The 22,006-nt window shown below is 37.1% G+C and overlaps 1 protein-coding gene across 6 annotated transcripts in view; it reads right to left on the bottom strand.

Annotated features, from left to right (window-relative positions):
• SMARCA2 (SWI/SNF related BAF chromatin remodeling complex subunit ATPase 2) overlaps positions 1–22,006 on the bottom strand; it is a 117,508-nt gene that overhangs the window by 79,066 nt on the left and 16,436 nt on the right. For all 6 annotated transcript variants that reach the window (XM_084225802.1, XM_084225806.1, XM_084225805.1 and 3 more), the window contains 4 exons: positions 16,968–17,091; positions 7,302–7,631; positions 6,354–6,455; positions 4,666–4,915 (listed from right to left, as the gene is read on the bottom strand). In XM_084225802.1, the coding sequence (XP_084081928.1) occupies positions 4,666–4,915; positions 6,354–6,455; positions 7,302–7,631; positions 16,968–17,091 (806 nt within the window). The remainder of the gene's footprint in view (positions 1–4,665; positions 4,916–6,353; positions 6,456–7,301; positions 7,632–16,967; positions 17,092–22,006) is intronic.

Here is a 22,006-nt window from a genome sequence, read left to right as displayed (position 1 = left end):
CTTGCCTTATTACCCAGAATTCTATTTCATTATTTTATTGACAAAGTAAGTTTGTTTATAAAGTATTCACAACTATATAGCTGCTACTGCAAATTGAATTCTATTTCCCTCTTCCTTTAGAAGAGTGTATTTTGTATTCATTTGCAAATTTGAGAGAGAGAGAGAGAGAGAAAGAGAAGGACTAATAGACAGAACTTGGTCTTTTCTCATCTTAATATTACCAGAAGAATTCTAAAGTTCCTGGAACAACAAACAGGATGTAATGCTGCATTACTGCAGAAGTATGTATTGATATCATTAAGAGAGTAAAAAATTGAAGCAGAATTAGGTAAGTAATGTTTGTCATACAGGCTGAAAAGCAAATCAAGAAGAGTTATTTCTTAACTAGATAAAGTCTCATTAAAAGCTGAAAATACTTGTCTCAGTCCAGAAAAGTTCATTATTCCTGCAGAAAGTCTACATTCAGAAAACGACACTGCCTTATTTTGCTATTTCCAGTTTATATACCACACTAAAAAACCACAGCTGGGCACTCTAGTTAATAAGAAGATATTTTAGTTCACCTAAGGATGTAAAATCTTCAGAATTAAGTGGTTTCTTGGAGAGATGTACTAGCCAGTGCACATTCCTACAAAGAGGCAGCCAAGCTGTTCTAAATCATATGCTCTACCTGTTGCTTATCCACACATGGATGCAATCCTGCATCACAATGATTATTTTTAATTATTTTTTCCCTTCCCAAATAGCTGCAGTGTGTATCCTCAAACTATCACCTACAAAACAGTTATAGCCAAACCCCAGTTTCCCTGACTTTAATGAAACCTTAAGGGAGCAGTCAGAACCTTTGCAAACCTTTGTTTTGAGTTGTGAACTTACTAAAGCAGCTGGATATTGAACATAGTTTCAATTTCTTTTTACATTCTTGCTAGTAATGAATGTTCCTTCTTTTACTATACATGCAGATGAGTTAATCTAGGTTCTCCCTGACATACCTTATGGTTTTAGGTAACTAACTGTAAGAGTCACTTCCAAATACACATGAAGTGAAATGCTGACTTCTTAGTTCTGTCAGAATTGATTTTTGTCTTTCAATTCAGGTATAAAACATATAAAAATGCTTGCTGTTGTAAAAGTTTATACAATAGAAGTTCAAGCAAAAGGTGGGTTGGTCTCCGCATTTCTATCATCAAAATTTGTAACTAAAATCCAAATATACATGTTTCTTGAGACACGTCTAAACATAATCAAAGCTCACAGAGTGAACCAACAACACATTATGCAGACCACTCCCATATATTAACCCATTTCACTGCTAACAATTTTTTTTCAATTTGAGCTTATAAAGAAAGCAGATCAGAAATGAACGCACATGAAATTTTATCCTTACATTACACAGTAGATTAGTATATCCAGGATAACTTTCCCTTCAACTATATTCTTTCATATGTTGAAATGCATTGAGCTATGAACAATGACAGTTCAAGGCTTTGGTGGGTGATTGCCCTTCCTTTAACAGCCCAGTCAGAGGGAAGAAATACAAACAAAAGCATCAGTATTTCTAGGTCAGTAGAGACATTACCTCAGAAAACTCTTATTGTAACTCAGATCAGTTCTCTATTTTAAAAAAGTCCAGAAAAATAGAAGTTGAAAGAGTAAAAGAAAATCTACATTACCTGTACGGAAGAATAAAGAAAATGACAACCAGATGGGTTACATATGAAACAAACAAACAAAAAAACTCAAAAAAACTCCAAAAAAACCCCAAAACCACAAAAAAACCAAAAAACCAAAAAAAAAGCCCAAAAAAAAGCTATGAAGTTTAATTTGATGGTTTCCTAGAATTACTATTTATAGTAATAATGCTTTCTTCAGTAGTCAGTAGGATTTTTTAAAGAATTCCAATTCAAGAGAATGGAAGAACTACTTGAGATATCTCGCATCACTGCCACCATCACTTTGAAGGACGGGACCATGGTTTGTTGTACCACTGTTATTTTCATGGAACAATGCCAACAGCTGTCAGGTAAAGAGAATCCAAAGAAAGAAATTTCCTAGATCTTTTTAAAATCACTTGAAGTATATAATCTCACCATTTAAAGGATGCAATAAATTAATCTTTGCAGTTCAGCAATCTACCTTCATGCAGAAAGTGGCCACTGAATGTACACAGAGATCTCTTTGCAAAGTGATGCACTCATTAACTCAGGTCAGGAGCAGAGGCTATGGTTGTGCAGTCAGACCTGTCTGGCATGGATGCCAGGCAGTAAAGAAAATACCTAAGAAAATACTTTGCAGATAACAGAAAGAAACCACGTACAACCTGCAGTACATTTCCAAGTGTATTATTTTTTAATTTGCAATGAGAATGAGGGTGGAAAAAGCCTTTCAACATAATAAAACAACTTTAAATTACAGGCATGGTTATCTTTAAGACAGCTATACAGTAAGATTAAAAAGCAGCACTTTATTTTGAAGAAAGCATTAAGGGGAGTTTTATAAAAATGTGTTTTGGATTTGCATGGCTAGGTATTGCTAGCAGGAGGGCTACAGCACTGGCTTCTGTGAGAAGCTGTCAGAAGTTTTCCTATGTCCCGTAGAGCCAACGCCAGCCAGATCCAGGACAGACCCCTCTACTGGTCAAGGCTGAACCAATCAAAAACAGTGGTAATGCTTCTGTGATAGCAGATTTAAGAAGCAGGGGGGGGAGAAAGTTACTGGGCAGATTAATTGTGGCTACAGAAGAGCAGTGTGAGAACCTGTGAGAGGAACAACTCTGCAGACACAAAGCAGTGGAGAAGGAGGGGCCACAGGCAGAAGAGCTGAGATTCCCCCACAGCCCATGGTGCAGGCCATGGTGAGGCAGCTGTGCCCCTGCAGCCCACAGGGGACCACAGGGGTGCAGAGATCCACCTGGAATTCAAACGGTTTTCAAGATATAATGCTTCTTTATTAAAAGGGTTTAGTGCAAGATCTCAAGAGCCAACTGTTTCATAAAGCTTTCACTAACCTCAGTGTTTTCAGGATAAGGATGTTTATTTTGGCTTTTTTCTGCTCCATTTTTATTAAGAAATTGTGAAAACACATTTCTGAATTAAACTTCCCTATATTAAAGTTAAATCCAGCACCATTCAAACCACAGAAGCTGTGGAACGGCCTTTTTAAAAACTTTTGTCTGATGTTACTTACACAGTTTTAAGTAATTAAAAGATTTCCAGGAGTTCTACATATTCTGGAACTTGAGGCAAAATTAAACACCAGTAATGTTCAACATTAAAAAGGTTTGGATCTTACAACTCTGTTCTAAGATAAAAATTCTATAAAATATAAAATCATTCTGGAGAATTAATCCTTCCAGAGAATCCCTATCAAACTTTCACTTCACTCTGCCAAGAACACCAGTGTGTTTAGAACCTAACATGCTAGATCCGTTAACTGGTGATCTACGAGTAAAAGCATCAGCTTTATATTTTGTCACTCCTCACTTTCCTCTGTTTATGAACACTAAGACATAACAGCTTGGCACAAACAGTGCAGTACAGCAGGGCTGAAAACATGGAAGAGTTACAATCTGAGGTTAATTGATGCAGAAAACATTGCATCATACTGGCCATATGAGTCTTGGCTGAAGTTAGTGCTACAATTCTTCTGTCAGAGTAACTGTGAAACCAAAAATTGGTGTGTTCTATAAGATGCTGAAAAATACTGATTGCTCATACTGAAAGAGATACAGCCATTCAGTCCTAGAGTATATACATAAGACTGGCAGAATGACGACAAGAATGTACTGACAGGATTAGTTAAGCAATACCTGACACAAAAAGTAACAACTTTTCTGTAATCAAGGCCTGAATTCCGGGCATGGCATCACACCCAAAAGCGCTTCATGGTGTTTTACTTTCATAAAGCAGAAGCTGTTAAACCAGTCTTCTGTGAGATCACCATTCCTTTTGGCTACCTTCCTCTACAAACTCGAAGTAACAATGCAAGATGCATCATTAAACCAAAACAGGTAATACTCTGAGTGCAATTACTTTCCTCTGACTGATAATCATCAGGAACGTATTTTAGGTGCAGGTCAAAATCCTTCTGCCTGGCAGACTCTCAAGGTCAGTTATTAAATAGCCTTGATGTTGTGAAGAGGGAAGAAGTCTCCTTCTAACTCCAAAAGAAATCTTCTACCCTATACTTTGTAACAAATATACTTCATCATCTAAACGGAACACTCAGGAGGCAATTTTTGAAATTGGTATACTTTTTTCTATTCTTGCCCATGACTTTCTTATTCTCTTCATTCTTTGGTTGTCCAGACATATTCATCATATTCACAAAATGTGCTTTTGCTATGGTTACTAACTCTTCAGTCTTTTGGCTGTCTGTGGTCTCTTCTAACTTTTCTTTGTTCATAATACTGAAAATCTTGGCCACAAAACTGGTTTCTCTTTAAACTTAAATGGTTTCCAATGATACTGCCAGTATGCTTCACTAGTTCATCATTTGGGATAGAATTAAATAATTGTTTGGTTTGATATTTGTGTACTTCTTGGTAATACAGCCTTTCCCTGGAAACTTTGTTTACACTATTACCACTACAGAAGCTGATTGCAAGGAGTTCCAGTCAAGTATGTGAAAAAGAAGAATAAATTTCATCCTGTTATTCACTCTTACCTATATTCACGTTCTTGGAGTATCTCAACAGGATCCAGTCCTTGTGGCTTCTGGATAGGGCTGATGCGGTTCTGCTTCTGCTGCAGCTGGACAATGGGTGAAGGTTGTCCCGGTGGGGGCTGTGGTACAGAGGGCCCAGGCATGGTGGCAGAAGGCTGGGCAGCAGCAGGAGCAGGAGAAGGCCTCCCACTAGGAGCTGGTGCTGCAAGCTTTTGCTGTGCATTGGAGACGCTCATGTCTGGGGCTTGGCCTGAAAGATGAACAGTACTGATTCCTAACATGGAATATGGAAAGCAGGAAGAAAATCAAGATGGCTTTCTAAAGGCAAGACATGAAGGTAAGCTAAACATTCAAAATCGCCAGAAAATGCACACTGAGACTACACTCTGTTTTTTGAAGCAGACATACTAAAATGCAAATATACCATACATTGCAAGAAATGGCCAAAAGAAAAACAAAACACATGAAATTTTATGATGAATGCCGTTTCTTTTGCTATTTCTGTGGACTTTTAATTCTAGCATTACCAGAAATTAAACAGCTGTAGAACTGACTTCCTCCGAATACAAGAGGTCATTCTGTCTCTTGTTCACTATCCTTGCAGTCAGAAGGAAGCATCTAACCACAACCAGACAACAAGCAGAACTAGGTCTGATTTCACACCTCTACCAGAACTTGATAACCATATGAAAATTTTTACAATTGTATTTAGAAATACCTCCCAGATATAAATAGCTTTTGTTTCACTATCATCTCCTATTAATTTTATTTATTTCAAATATTAGGAACCGAATTATTCTAATCACTTTGAAAAGCAACACCTCAGTTAACATGAAAATACCACCTATCATTTACAGTCACTAAAGGTCACAAACTTTAGAATTTCATTATGACAAGTTACCCATGCATTCAGATGTTCACAAACACAATGTTAACAGACATTGCTAAAATAAAGATGCCACTTAATTATCTCAAGAGTCACAGTCAATTAAGCTAAGGAAAACAACTTCAAAGTACACCTGCAATCTTGTAATCAACCTTAATTCAAACCAACATCCTGAAATATATAGAGATCACTATTTGTCATTCACACATCTGCATCAAAGTCCAGAAAAGGAACTTGAGCACAAGCTGTAGATTCTGTATGCAGCTACACTGCATTTCAGCTTATAAGAAGGAAAAAAAGCAAGCCTGTAAAAAGCCTCTGTGCAACCTCAGTTCTCAGGGAATCTGGGAAGCAGAATGACTGTGTAATGAATGACAAATATATTTCAAGACATGGGGAAAAAAGTTGCAGTGTTCATTTGATCTCAAAGACTGATCTTTCAAAGGATTTTGATTACAAAAGAACAACATATACAGAAGGAAATAGTGTAATTCTACCATGATTTGAAAACTTTTGTTCACAGTAGAGAAAGTGAAAGACAAGCTTGCTGCAATTAAGCATACTCAGAACATAACTTATTTTTATGAGTGTTCCTCAGAAAACATACAGATTCCATTCTGATTGCAAAAAGGTGCTTCATGTTCAGTCTGTCTAAAAATGGCAGTAATTTCATGTGGGTCTCTTCCAAATGAATAAAAGGTTAGACTCTCCTTGATTAAAATCTTAGATTAGACACAGTAAAAGTTACACTATTTTTCTTGCACAACTTTTTACTTTTCCCCAGATCTTTTTCCCACTATACCTTCAGTCCATGTTTTAGGGGTAATGGCAGTTGTATGTCCAGGCATCCCTGGTGCAGCCCCTGGTCCAGCAGCAGTGCCACTCATTGCATGTAATCCAATACCTGCAATTTAACAGAGGAAAAAAATTTGCTGAAACACAAACTATTTCCAAGATTCAAAAATCATTGTTTTCTAGTATGCTAGTCTATTCAAGCAAGTAGTACTTTTCTTCATTAAGTAAGGATTTAAGTGGTTTTTATCATTAATACATATAGCTAATGAAGATAATACATATACCCAAAATCATGTTTCATGAAAAAACCCAACTTAATGGGTAGCAAACCCATATCCACCAAAACGAAGTGAACAGTGATATTATTAAAACCTAAGAAACAGTATCATCTTAACCCTTGATTGAAACACAAACTCAGTAATAGAAGTGTTCACAAACTAACAGGTTCAGGGTGTTAAATGTAAGAGTTTCTTAGGACCAAAATGTGCTTGCTTACCTCACTGCAATATCTATCACCACTTTGAGAAAAAACTAAACATACTTCCTTTTTCTCATGTCTTGCACTTAACAGCACACTATATGTGGTTTATTTTCAACAACCTAAATAGTCAGTCAACTTGATCCAGATTATTTATCTACTTTCCTGCATAGCAACAGGAGACTGAAAATTCACCATAAGAAAAACAAGGGGAATTGCAATCACTAAAGTAAAATTAACATTCAAAAACTGTCACGCATACCATGACAGGCACAATACTGCACAGTGAAACAACTTCTATTTCAGTTATTACTATTCTATTTTGACAATATCCTATTGATAACAGATGTTTTATGCACTTGCTCAGGTTTAATATAGTCCCAAATTACAACCCTGCACAGCACCCATTTCTTAATCGATGAGAGGTAGAACTTTGAGAATTACCTGAACAATGACTCTTACCAAAGATGCACTTACCAGACTGCCTGTTGAAGGCACTGGGAGGCTGCTGCTGTTGAATGCCAGGCAGAGTTCTCTTGCCCTGGACAGCAAGCTGGAGGTTTTCTGGTAAGGGCTGACCCCTAGCCAGCATTTTGTATGCTAGAATCTGAGCCCGCAGCTGATGCAGCTGTGCAGGGCTGAAAGGGGAAGGCCCTCTGTTAGGCTGATTCATAACTTGTGGGTCTCCTGCTATAATGGGTCCTGGCTGACTGGGAGTCATCTGAGGTGGTGCTGGACCTCCTCCAGACATTGGACTGGACACATGCTCTGGTGCTCCTAGTGGAGATGGGTGTGGAGACATATAACCTAAAACAAGTAGAAGAATCATAAAGTTACCACTCTGCTAGTTAAAGCTGAATTTCATCCAATTTTTTAACAGTACATGAAGCATAAAAGTGTCTTGATAGCTGTAGTGTTTTCTGTGAAGGAAAAAGTGCAATCCAAAGCTCCCTAGGATATCAAGATAGCCTCAGGAGCTCTTCTTTGAGAAGAACTACAGTTATTTAGTCCAATAATTCCTAAACATAACAATTACCTGCATATTTGGAGTAAGACAAACTAAAACATGAAATATAATACAGAAGCCTGGGGATATAGTGTTATTTACTAGAACGATGGAAAAATGTTTCTTTGTAGAACATTTATAGTGAAGTCTGCCTAGTTTATAGCTTAATAGCCTAAGTTTATTTTGAGGCACACACATCAAGGAATATCCATTCACTTCTTCTCACAGGCCCTCTTTGCCAACACTCATCAACATCCAGAAGTAGAAAGAAATGGTATTCCCTCTCCATACAACTACTCTTTAGTTTATCCAGATTAAAGGTTTGAGCCAGACAAAGTATGTTCAATACCTTTTACCATCTGGATGATCAACAACTTGAAACATCAATTGCAAGCACAAAAATCACTGTCTGAAGAAACTGCTGAAGACTATGTCAAGAGCAACCACAGTTCGGAAATGAACAGCGCTTGTATCTTATTACACCACTTGAAAATGCAGTGGTTTTAATTCTGAATTTAATTACACGTACTACATATTTTCTTGAGCTCCAAAAAGCACAATAGACAGCTAGTTTTTGGGGATTTATCCACCAAGAGTGAAAAAGACATAACAATATTTACTCACTTTGCTCTGTTACTGTGGAACACAAATAATCCTCTCACAAATTGGAAAAATCTAAAAAAAATTAATAAAAATCTAATAATCTTCTGGCTCATTTTCTTATTCCATGTTCATAAGCCAAAGATCATAATTCCAAAGATCATGGTACAGTTAATGATTCTGTGACACCCAATGTACTCTTCTCCCAATTTTCCTGTCACTTTAAAGTGAAACTATATCTGTTTCATCTATATGTAGTACAGATCACAGAAGAAATTTTGCTCGCTCTTTAGCTTCACTGTTCTTACTGACCCTTCAGTAAAGGCAAGATAGGCAAAACCTCAAAGTAGTCTCCACTTTTCATTCTCAACTCTGGGATGACAAGAGCTGTAAGTCACTAGAAATTAAACCAGGAAAAGATTAGAGTGCCAAAGAACTGAAATTTGTGCTCAACTTAAATTAAGGTTGTAAATGTATGAGACAGAAGAAAAAGAAGAAAGGATTTCAGCTTTCCTTAAAAACCCCCCAACAAAACGAGATAGAAGAACAATGGGGAAAAGGGGATTTGTAATAGGAAAAGACCAGGCAAGACAGAAATAGACCAGGTTCAAACTAAACATGATGATGACAGGTAAAGAAGATGATTTTGGAAAGAATAAGAGAAGTTACACAGTTCAAGAGAAAAATGAGGGGAGAAGTTCAAAGAAAAGGAAGAAAGAGACATTAAAAAGTTAGAACTACTGGAGCTATATACTAGTTAAATACAAAAATTGTCTATACATGCCTTGTTGGTGATAAAAAGTATGATAAATAACTCAAGTTTATTCCACTTATCCATATTCTTCCACTAACTTACTTTTCTCTCTTTATTATTTTAAGAGAAGAGGGGAAGCTACAAATCCCTCTTGCTGAGCACACTGCTTAAAAAAAATACCCATCAGACCACAACAAAACAAAAAAAAAAAATGCAACTGCATCACTGGTTTACATTATAAAGTGAGGTTAATTGCAATGTTTATCCATTACTACATTTCTGAATCTCAGGTTGTACTTTAAATGACTCCTAACTGGAATGACACTGTTTTCTGAACTGCTTTCAAAAAAATGGTTTCTGTCCCTCCTCAAGTTATACTGTCCAAGTTAAAAATTCCTTAATGACTGATAGATTTCAGACTCAAGATCTTGAAATGCATCTGGATTACAAAGTTTAGAACAGTGGTCTAAGATGTTGAGTATTTGTTTTCAGTCCTGACAGTTCAAGCTACCAAGTCTGTGACTAAGTTTTGCAAAGAGGAGTTTTCAAAAGCAGACATTTTTTGATCTTTCCAATTATGTATTTATTACTTATACCTTCTCTCTTGCTCCAAGTCCTCTGCATCAGCATTTTTAACAATGGAAAACTGTGCTTGGCAAGAGGAAGAATGAAAAAAAATTTTCCATAAAGTCAGGAAAGAACAAAATCCTTCCAACTTCTTGTAAAGATGTTAAAATGTGGCATCTACACAATGTAAATTTTGTGATGTTATATGAAATTTTTTCTTTAAAGTGTGAAAACTTTCATATTATGACAGTGACAAAACATACAGCACAAGCCTGTCCAATAAACTATTTATACTACTTGCTTTTTCCCTATCTTATTACACATAGACTCTAACACAGATAAGCATACACATGAGAACATCCAGTAAAATTGAGTTTACCCACCATAAAAGGACAATAGCAACCTACAGTTCTGAACAACACAGAGAATACCAGGAAAGGGAGGCCAAACAACCCTGTCTATAATTTTAAACTGTGGTAATTTCTAAGCTTTATCAGGTTTCTCTAGATTTTGTCTAAGTGAGTTCTGAAAACCTCAAATGATGGTGACTCCTAATCACTCTGATGCTGAATTTCCTTTCCCTTAAGTCCCATCAGAATTTCACTTACACAATTTGTAAACATTACTTCTCTGCTTTTACTTTCATCTTTGAGGAGAGTCCCGTCTGTCCCTCCCATAATCCTTCAATAGGTCATAGAAGAGTCTGCATCAGAAACCCTTCTCAAGTCTTCCTAACTGTTCACATAATCAGAAACATATTTAATCCCACTTTGGTATCAACTTGTTCAGCAAAAATGCAACACATCACATCGTACACAATGTATATTCTTTACAGTATTAACATTGGAAGAAATCCTAGTTCTAACACTTCTCCAAGCACTAATGGAGGGCAGTGTGTACACAATGTTTCTGCTTTAATTGCTTTTTGTTTCACTTCAGATAACAGAAACAATAATAGCTTTCTTTTCTGTTTAAAAGCTGAAAAATCAGAGTGCTAAAAATTAGACCCTTTTTTCTCCACTTTTAATGCTATAATGAAATGGAAAGAACACCTGCAAATGAATTCAAAAAACATAGTAAAGATACAGAAAAAAATCCAAGTTTCAGGAGTCCAAACACTGGAATGCTCAACAGAGGTTTCGAACAGCCACTAAAATTAACTAAGTCTTAAACAATGAAAGTTTCTGAGGAATATATAGGTCACATCTTTATGCTAAAACCAACAGCAAAGGTATATTTGTACTTAAGAATGTGACTGTAAGAAATTTTTGGATTTGGGAGATATAGACAGGATTGAAGAAATCTAGCTGTGTAATTCACTGAACTATCACTTCAATCATCAACTGAAGTTAGTTTAAAGAACAAAGAAAAAGAATCAAGTACATCTCCACAACACACAGTACGAAATCACAGTGTTTTGAAACACAGTGGAAAGTATGTCCATGTCAGATTGAGATCACAAACTTTCCTAAGGCAAGCAAAACACAAAATTTCCCTCTCAGTAGTGTGGCCAGGGTTAACACCAGTTCTCGTGAAACTGAACAAAGAAGAGAAGTCATGTGCGCAAGTAATTTAAAACTAGGACTGCAGAAATAAAATTGTTGAGAAGTCTTACACTGGCAGGCAGATGAATAAGATGGAAGGTCTTTTCTCATCTTTAGAAGTCTGAATTAATTCAGAAAAGGAAGTGCAACTAATTTAAGAACAGTAGGGACAATGAACATTACTGGTGAAGTAGCAGTATATTAGTGAATTCTAGAAGTTAAAAAATGGTGTCTTTTTAAGTTCAAAAAATACTGCATGATTAATAAAAAGTAACACACATCAAGTCCCAGAATTCTAAATTCCTTCAGGCCTTATGTTTCCACTTAAAAAAAAGCAAGAAAAGACATCAAAACAATTCAAATTGGCCTGTATTTCACTGCTGTATCACAGTAACTTCCTTTAATTTTTACAAATCATAGAAAAACACAGAAATTGTTTATTCCAGTCCATTTACATATTTTTATGAAGTTTTTATAATACAAGTATTTTAGTTTATTAAATAATAGGCTTGTTTTTCTAATTTCTATCCAATCCCCTTCAAAAGTAAATTCTAACCATGATTTTAATTTGTTGGGTAACTGTTTAAGAGCTTAACAATTTACAGTAAATTTCATACTCCTCATATAAATACTGCAGAATTCACCCCAGTTCACTCACAGTGCCAGAAGACATTTTCTAACCAAATTCAAAATCAGCAACATGTAGTAAGCTTACTAAACATCTAAACATGAAGTTGGAGCAATGTATTTTCCACTCATTTAACCTGTTAGCATCAAAACAAAGGCATTAAGACTAAACAGGGGCATCATTGTACAAGTTCAAGAAAAGAGAATCTGCCGCCAAAACTAGTCAGGAATGTTACCCTTCCTCCAATTTGGCAGTAAGACTGGAAGGAGCAATCGCTGAGGAAAGGGATACCAGCTCGAAGTATTTCCCCCCATATATTAATGTCAGACTTCTGAAAATCATCCTGTTGCAGTACACAATAAAAATGTGATGATCTGTCTGAGCTAGTAAAACATTCTTTCTGCATGACTCGCATCTCACAGAGCACCAATAAAAAAAAAATAAACTGAGAAACTAAACAATAAAGTTGCATACCTTAACTTAGTAACTACTGTTGGTTAAAAAAATGCAAAAATCTCAGAACAGTAATCACCATAAAACCAGTGAACAGGCACTTAAGTAAAATGACACCGTTCTTGTAGAATTAGCTTTCAAATGTTTCTGACTTGCTCATCATTCATTTCACCTCAGAAAAGGATAGTTAATTATTTCTTAACATAAGAATCATTACTTCCAAAATTCTGTATCAACTTTCTCTTGTTCATTCACAACTGTATGCTTGATTTACACAATCATATCTACAACTGCATGTGCAGTTGCCAATTTACTTCTAATTTATCACCCACATTTGTAAGCATATATTTTATTTTAAAATATTGCTTTTGTACTTAGATACAAGTTTTTGCAAGACTTCCCTCTTTTACAAAATTACTTAAAAGAACTAAGAAGACTGCTATTGGGGCATCTGACATTTAAATGAAATCTCACTTTGTGACCACTTCCCATTGTAAACTTCATGCAGAAGGAGAACAGCTTATGGACTCATCACAACTATTTCACCCAGATTTCTAAGTACTGAAGCATTTTATGAAGACTATCCACCTTGCCATGGGCAAAAAAATTAAGGACATTGTTTCCCACTCTAGCTTACCAGTCCTCAGAATCTTGGAGCCTGTGGACAGGCAGATTTCTGTCAAGGAGAGACCACTACAGCTACAATAGTCTACCTAACTTTACCAAAATAGACCAGCAACTCTTGACCTCTAAACAAACTTCTCCCTTTGGTCTATGGGACAGATGACCAAATCCAGTGCCTGTTTTGCTTTTGTAGGACACAAAACCTACCACAAATACATGGGTAATCCTTGTTTCAAAGGTTAAATATCTTCATTAAGGAAATTACAGCTATTTGAATGCATTTTGAACTAAATAGTTTTCAGGTAGCAAAATACACTGCTTCTTTTTTTTTTTTTTCTTTAAAGGCTCCATCAATTACAAACTCTTTTACTGTCTGGGAATGTGCAGACTGATCAAGTATTCTTTTAACTCTCTCATCAGATAATTAAAAAATGGATCTTAACCTTCTCTAGGATAAAACAGACACACTCTTCTCAGAACTACAGACTGGTTTTTATGATAGAGTTTATACAGCAGTTTGCACAGCAAACTATTTTGCTCCTAGACATGCACTGCTCTTGGCTATGCTAAAATCTATGCTAGAAAAATAAGTACACTCTTCTCAGATTCTGATCAGCCCTTGTAACCAACTCGTTTATTATTCACTGCTAAACCTCTGTGCTAAATATAATTTTTATCTATACTGACTTCAAACTTTTTTCCAGATCACAGATACCCTGAACAGCGCCAAACCAAAACAGACTGCCAAAAGATGAGAAAAAACCACAATTGGATGATCATCTTCTAGTTACAGTTACGTTTATAATCTGTAATTTAATTATCATAATATATTTAATGCAGATTATATTGATTTTACTTAGTGATATCTTTGTCTTAAATCACTGTATCATACAGTAACAAGCCAAGGAATTTTTATTACTCTACCAAGCAGACAAGGTTGTGTCTATCATCATGCTACTGGCTTTAACAATGCACAGAGAAGCCCCATACAGGGGCTGAGATAGTTTTTCCTGAAACCTGTACAAATACTGTATCAGACCTGCTGACATTTTAATGAAGGAATTTAGCTTACGATCTCCACAAAAAATTACAGACTAGTTTGACTAGTATAGAAAAGTAATATAATGGTATCATATTTACATAATATATAATAGTAAATTTGTCAGACTAAAGGCTAAATTTATGCAATTCAGATGGACTTGGACAAGCTCAAGAAGTGTGACAACGTGAACTTCACAAGGATTAACAAGTGCAAGGGCAAAGTTCTGCATAGGGGTCAAACCCCAGTATCAATACATAGTGGGGAAGGAAGGTGTTGAGAGCAGTCCTGCTGAAAGGGGCTTGGGGATACAGGTCTTCAAGAAGCTTGACACGACCTGTCATTGTGCGGTCACAGCCCAGAAAGCCAAACATGTCCTGGGCTGCATCCAAAGCAGCATGTCCAGCAGGGCCAGGGAGGGGATTCTGCCCCTCTACTCTGCTCTGCTGAGACCCCACCTGCAGTGCTGCATCAGCTCTGGGGTCCCCGCACAGGAGAAACATGGACCTGTTGGGAGAGGATTCAGAGGAAGCCACAAGGTTGATCAGAGGGATGGACCAGCTCTACGGTGAGAACTGGCTGAGAGAGTAGGGGCTGTTCCCCCTGAGAAAGGTAGGTTCCAGGAAGACCTAATTGTGCCCTTTCAATACTTGAAGGAGGCTTAAAATAAAGCTACAAAGAGACTTTTTAAAAGGATTGTAGTCACAGGACAAGGGGGAATCATTTTAGACAATAAATTCAGACTAGATGTAATGAAGACTTTTTCTTTTTAATGAAGGTGGTGAAACTCTGGCCAGATTGCTCTGAACAGCTGTAGAAACCCCATCCCTGGAAACACTGACAGTCACTTTCAGCGGGGCACTGAAAAACTCTGAACAACGGGGCTCTGATTTAGTTGAACATGTCCCTGTTCATTGCAAAAGGTTTGGACAGAATGAATTTTAAAGGTCCTCCTCCAACCCAAACCATATTATGTTCAATAATATCTAATGACACATGGCCATTCTCCCTAAGCTTTCAAATTAATGGGGAGATCCCTTTCTTGGGGTTTTGGACTTATTCAGCTACTTTCCCTCAAATGCCCTCCAAAAATATCAATTACTGCATATTTATCTACTTCAACTTGAGGACTACAAACAATAAGCCATGGAAAAACAGATCTAAAACTAATGAGGTACCATTTCTAGACACTTACATTGTTAAAAATTGTACACAACCATGTACAGTAAGTTCAATTACCAGATATCTATGAGGAAGTGAACATTATAGTAAGCCTTGGTTTCTACCAAAGCAAACCGAAAATTCTGTCAGGACTTCAAGAGTTACCAGGCATCCTTCCATGGATTCTCAGAGAAGTCACACTGTCCTTTTGCCATGAGTGTGGGCGTGGGTAAACTCTCTTTAACCACACTGCATATCTCTGCAAAATCTGTAAAAACACAAGTGTGCTACTTTCTCTAATGTTGTGGGAAATGAGACAAAAAAAATCTAATAGGCTGACAGGCTATCAAGGAACCTGGTTTTCTACCCTGGACCTCTACACTAATGGCAAACAGCTACAAGTCTAGTAGATGCGACTTTGCCCAGCAGGTATCAGAACAGCATCAAGTGCCATCACCACTTTTTTGTGGAAAAGACAGATGTATAAGAACAAAAAAATTGAGACATAGAGGCAATGAAAGCTAAAACAGTCCTCTGTAATGTCAGAAAAGTACCTGGAATATTAGAACATCTGGAGATTTTTCGACCACTTCTTTTAAAAGCCTACTCCACATCATAACTCCAGTAATCTCTGTTTACATTGTAACAGTTGCTGGCATAAAAAAAAGAGAGTAGGAATCTGTAGCCTCTACCATGACAAAGTTACTATTAATACAATCAATCATCTTTTTACAGTGCAAAATAACCTGGAAATCTGACCTGAGGTAGCACAGAAAAGGGGAAAAAAATTCAGAAACTACTTGTATTTGAAGCATTTGCAACCTCTGCTCCTGTATTTTCAGTACATAATGTAAGAATTGTCCCATCTTCATCTTTAGACCAAATGCTCTGTTCATTTCATCCCAAGCAAAGACAAGCAAAATTTGTCTCTCAGATGATCACGCTTACATTTTGTTGAAATGAACAAAAAAGGAAGTTTTACGTGATGAAAAACTTGTCTCTGCAAAGTCAATTCTATTTTACTTAATTGATACTGACAGGTTTAATGGGAAAAAATTACTTTCTAATTATCTGGGTCCCAGGCTGGGATTCAGCTGACAAGTTACATACTAAAGTTTCAGCTGGATACCACTGAAAAGCACAAAGAAGTTGAGGAGCACCTTCTAGTAGATTTGTACAGAGTATGTCACACCAAAAGCCCAATATCATTTGGGATTCATCAGTAGCTGTTGTAAAATAATTAAGCATGCAATGTAGAAAATTTTGTCTGCTGTTGAACTTATTAATACTAGCAGGTGTTTCCAGTTAAATCTCCAAAATACCAAGCTGCTCATAGAATGCATGCCCTTCTATGTTCCAACCTACAGTTACAAAGAAGGCACATAGCGATGTGTTAAAAAGAGTTTCTATCTTCTGGTATAAAAAACATTGGAAAGCACTTTGATCAGCACGTGATGATAGTAAATCATATTAATTTACATTTACAGTAGCCACAAAAGAAATAAGTTGGTGGGTTTTTTTCTTTAGAGATGCATACTGAAATTTATGATAGACTTGCCCCAACCACAGACTTGAACCTTAGCTTTTCTCCAATACACGCCTAATGGATACTCCAGAAAGCAAAGCAATTCAGCTATTTGCCTTGCCCTGTTCAGCTTTTCCAAACAAAGCTGAAGGGAAATAACTGGGAACTTGTGATATGGACCTACAGATGCTTCATGGAACAAGAGGCACCAAAATCAAAGAGCAAGCACAGTATGGATAAACCTTGGCCATGCTGGTCCATTGGACTCTGAGGTGGACCCATTCCAGGATGAGGCGGTCGCATACTCTTCATGGAGCCACAATGAACATCTTCAACCATTCCTTTTTCATGCAAGCCATCAACAGACTGTGAAAACAAAATAAGTATTTAGAGAGAGAAAGTACATAAGTCCACTACAAAAATATGAATTACTAACTCAAAATCTAAACAAATACATGAAGAGTAAAAACTTCTTTCAGCAGTCATTCAAAATAAAAAAAAACCCAAGGAACCTCTGCCCTGAAATCACACATTTAGGGAAGCAAAAAATACTATTAGACTGCTTGTCCCCTGTTTCTTTTTTGCCTTTTTTTTTCCTTATGAACTGTTTGGCAGTGGCAGGGAGGCAAACTGTCCAAATACAAACACATAACCTGTACTGGCCTCATATTACAAAGCAGTGTAACACACACTAACTTATGAAAGTAGAGCCTGTGGCTTAACTTGAGTTATTTTTAGCTCAAACTTTGCCCTTTCAGTCACTGCTTTACTGGAACATCCCAACACTGTTTATCTTCAAAAACAAGGGTGACATTGCAGGAAGTAACAAAAACAAGGATAAGCAGTCAAGGAAGGGAAAACAATACTTGTGCTCCCTACAGCTCCTGTCCCCTAATACACTCCTCTAAAACTAGAGTTCCCATGGTACTTCAAACACAGAACAGTTTCAAGCGCTCTCCTTAGAGAGTGTAGAAAAGACAGCCTGGAGTCTGAAAAACATGCTGAAGGAAGGCATTCTGGGCACTGAAAAAGGCTCCATAATAAAAGAGAAGAGCTCTGAAAGTGAAAACAAGGGACAAGTAACACTGGAAGAAAGATGTCCCAAGAAACAATGAAGTTTTCCATGAAAGTAAAACTTATATTCCTAACTATGGAAAGGATTAGGCTAACTAATTTCTAACTTAGAGTTCTGTAAGGCTTTGTATTAGGAAGGAAGAGACTGGCTTCACTTACTTAGCCTCGCTCTACAAAAAGACACAGCTCTGTCCCAGTCTAACACATGCATGTATGCACACTAAATGCTGCTCTTGCAAACCCTACTGTGAATGGAGACCTCGTGGTCTGTTTTATCTAAATGTACATCTCTTCATTGAGAATTCTTTTCAAAAAGAAACTAAAGATAACCTTTTCCAGCGGAAAATGCAGGGAGTTAATTAAACAAGTGCGCAGGAAGCTACATCAGCCCACAGAAAAGAAGTGTCACATTTCTTATTTTTGAGTAACTTGTTGCACATGACTAAATTTCAACAGAACTAAACAAAGTTAGTATTCTTTCCACAAAAGAAAGAATAATTCTAAATTTTAATTTTCCTAAACCCTTCACATAAGATTTCTACTTTCAATTGCAATCATCAGATTTAACTGAAAACACCTTTAAACACAGAGAATTTTATGTTGTTGTTGTTCAGCATTTTTTAAGGATTTCACTATCATTTTTCCTTATCAGAAGTTTGGGTTAAAAGGATGAAAGTTATAGAAAAGGAAAAATAAAATATTTTTTTTCATGTTTCACCAAATCATTTAAGTATCAGGACAGTATAAAAATATTTGTGAAAAGAAATTGTATCAGAAAAATACATAGTACTCAAGCTATTTTTAAATACAAGAACTTGGGATATGGAGTTGAAATTTAGGCACAGATGACTGACACATTAAAAATAGGTCCACTTTGCAAACCAAGTAAATCCCAGTGCCCTTTTTTGAGGCATGAAGAACCCTCCCTCTCTCTTCACCCCTTCTTACAAAGACAGCCAGTGCAGAAGAGAACTCTCGCTCCACAATCTGTCTGCAAGAGCTGAGTATTGCAGAAACCAAAATATCTATAAAGCTGAACACATTCTTATTTTGTCATAGTATGTGCTGGCTGCCATGGTATCTTTATGGCTACCAAGAGGAGGAGACTTGCTGGTAACTCGATCTGATTTCCAGAGCAGAAGACTGTAGCTGTACATTTGTGGCATACATAACTGCAGGGATGGGTTTCACTGCACTAATAGTTGGCAACCATGAAACCTCTGAGAACACAAGCAGCTCACATGGGATTAAGAAGGCACACAGCATACATACATCAGAAGTTACCAGCATAAAAAGCACAGGGAAAGGAGCTGTCAGTTAAAAAAGAGCCATATAGAAAAGAAAAGCAAGTATGTGGCCTTTGACAGAGGAAATTTTTTTTTAAATCCAACAGGAACAGAGAGGTAGTGACATGACTAAAGAAAAATTTAATTCAAGGCATGCTTCTGTGGAGATAATTGATCAAAATAACAGATTTTTGTAAAAGAAGTATTATTAAAAAAAACCACAGACAAAAACAAGTGTAGCAAATTGAAATGCTTCACATCTAATGGAAGGGAGATTACACATATAGCAAGAAAGGGGTTTGCATCTGTGGATTTGCTTATGCAGTGAAAAAACTGAAAACTAAATTCATTAGAATGCATAAATCAGCTTTTTATTAGCAAAACCACAAAAGATGAAGATGGCATGAACTTCTGTGAAGTCAAAATTAGTTTTAATGATTACACAATTGCTAATGTATGCAGAGACTGGTACATGCAAGATTGTATCTCATATAAAAAACCTCTATTGGCTATGAAAAAACCATATACAACAGGGAACACAATTCAGCAGAGGAAAGTAGTGGCCTACAAGAACTGAGGAATAGTTATTTTGGTAACTTTTCTAAATCACTGTATGGTTACAGAGCTAGAGGATAACTCTAAATCTATGCAACAGGTTAAAAATGACAGAGGATATCTAAACGCTATGTAATTTCTGTAAATTCTTCAGTCCTCTATAAGTTATGAAAGCTATCTTCCACAAAAATGTTGTCAGGCTAAGTAACCTTTATTACCAATAAAGCACTACTATCCCAATGGGGTACTCTGTTTTAGTCTTCTAATATGACAGAACAGAGGGCAAACAGGAAGTTGAGACATATTCAACTTAGAGTAGAAATTACAATTTTGATTGGTCCTCATAAGTAAGGAAATAAGTACTGAACAGGCCAAATAAACAATGCTTCTAGAAAAAGAATAAGGGATGAACTTCAACTGCAGGCTACCACACGTCTGTGGCCTTGGCAGACTTACATAATGTCTAATGCATAAGGAAAATTTTGCCTACAGTGCTTTTACTCTGAATTTAGCAACTAAGGTCTTCTCACAGATGCATCACAATTTGACCCATTTTCAGGTAAACTGTGACATTACAGTGTCTGGGGTTTTTTTTTGTTTGTTTTAATCCATCTTCTCAAAAAAAACCATCAAGCAAAAAAAACCTCCAGCGTTAAAATCAAAGAAGCCATAAATTCAAAGACAGAGTACTGAGACCAGTTTTCTTGTAGACCATACAGCTTCTAAAACAACAGAATTACACAGGGCGAACAGCAACGTGTTGTCATGTAACTGCCACATAACCACACAGCATAACTGAATGCATCCCTGATGGACATCCAGTCTGACTGTAGTTTGTGCAGCAGGAATTAGTAGTTTTCGTCCACCAATTCCATTAATCTCTAAAAAAATCACAAAATCACCATTTTACATTAAGTTCTCTGTTGATTTTTCAAAGTTAGCAATACTTCCTTTCTTTTCTACTAATGTAGATGCAAACAACAAAAAAAAAATGCAAGGAACATGCCTACTGATGTTGTATGCTGTTACTTCCAGGACCATGACAGAAATACTTCGATTCTCAGAATGCCTAATGTGCTAATCTATTGCCCAATAATATCTGAAATGGGAAACCATTTGCCTTATGTTTTAATGGAACATCTGAGTGAAAAACTAACATATTCAGTAAAAGCTACTGTATTTCTGAAAAATTTTTCTCTCCCTCAAATTTTATCTCACTCACCAAAACCAGTAATATGCCCCATGACATCACTCCAATTATTCCAGAGTCAGCAATCATTTACAGTACATCCCATTACAAATTCACAAAAGAATTTGTGAATTTGTGATTATGCATCAGGTTACAATTAAATGGAAGAGAAAATACACCAAGAGCTCATCCATCCCTCAAGTGAGCACCATTCAACTTAACAAGTTACAAAGTTGTCATAACCGGAAGTTAAGCAGCTAAAATGATGTGGTCCAACTAGTGGTTAAGAAGGTAACAGAAGGCTGTATCATAGCATCATAGAACAGCTCGAGATGGAAGAAACCTCAAAGAACATCAAGTTCCAAACCCCTTCCAGTGGCAGTCTCTAGACCAGGTTGCTCCTCGTCCCATCCAAACTCACCTTGAACACTTCAGGTGAAGGGACATTGACAGCTACTGCAGGCAACCTGTTCTAATGCCTCACTTCATTCACAAGAGAGAATTTCTTCCTAGTATCTAATCTAAACCTCCTGTCTTTCAGTTGGAAACCACTCCTCCTTTTACCTGTCCTTGTAAAAAGTCTTTCTACATCTTTCTTGCAGGCTCCCTTCAGCTACTGGAAGGCTACAATGAGGTCACTTCAAAGCCTTCTCTTCTCTAAGATGAACAAATCCAGTTCTCTCAGCCTTTCCTAACAGGCGAGGTGCTCCATCCCTCTATCAGCTTGGTGGCCTCCTCTGGACTCACACCAGCAGTTCCATGTCCTTCCTGTGCTGTGACCCCAGAGCTGATGCAGCACTGCAGGTGGGGTCTCAGCAGGGCAGAGGGGCAGAATCCCCTCCCTGGCCCTGCTGCCCGCACTGCTCTGGATGCAGAGTGGCTTTCTGGGCTGTGAGTGCCCATGGCTGGGTCAGGTCCAGCCTCTCATCTACCAACACTCCAAGCCCTTCTCAGGAGGGCTGCTCTCTATCTTTCCATCCTCAGCTGGGGCTGATACGAGGAATTGCCCCAACCCAGGTGCAGCACCTTGCAGTACCTTGTTAAAACACTTAAGATTCCCATGGACCCACTTCTCAAGCTTGTCCAGGTCTCTCTAGATGGCATCCAATCCTTAAGACATTGTATGCACCACTCAGGTTGGTATTATCTGCAAACCTGCTCAGTCCCCTTGCCTATG

Source organism: Fringilla coelebs, assembly GCF_963513975.1.
Source record: "Fringilla coelebs genome assembly, chromosome: Z".
Lineage (NCBI taxonomy): Eukaryota > Metazoa > Chordata > Aves > Passeriformes > Fringillidae > Fringilla > Fringilla coelebs.
Note: the sequence above shows the minus strand (reverse complement) of the source record. Positions and strands in the feature narration are given on the sequence as shown.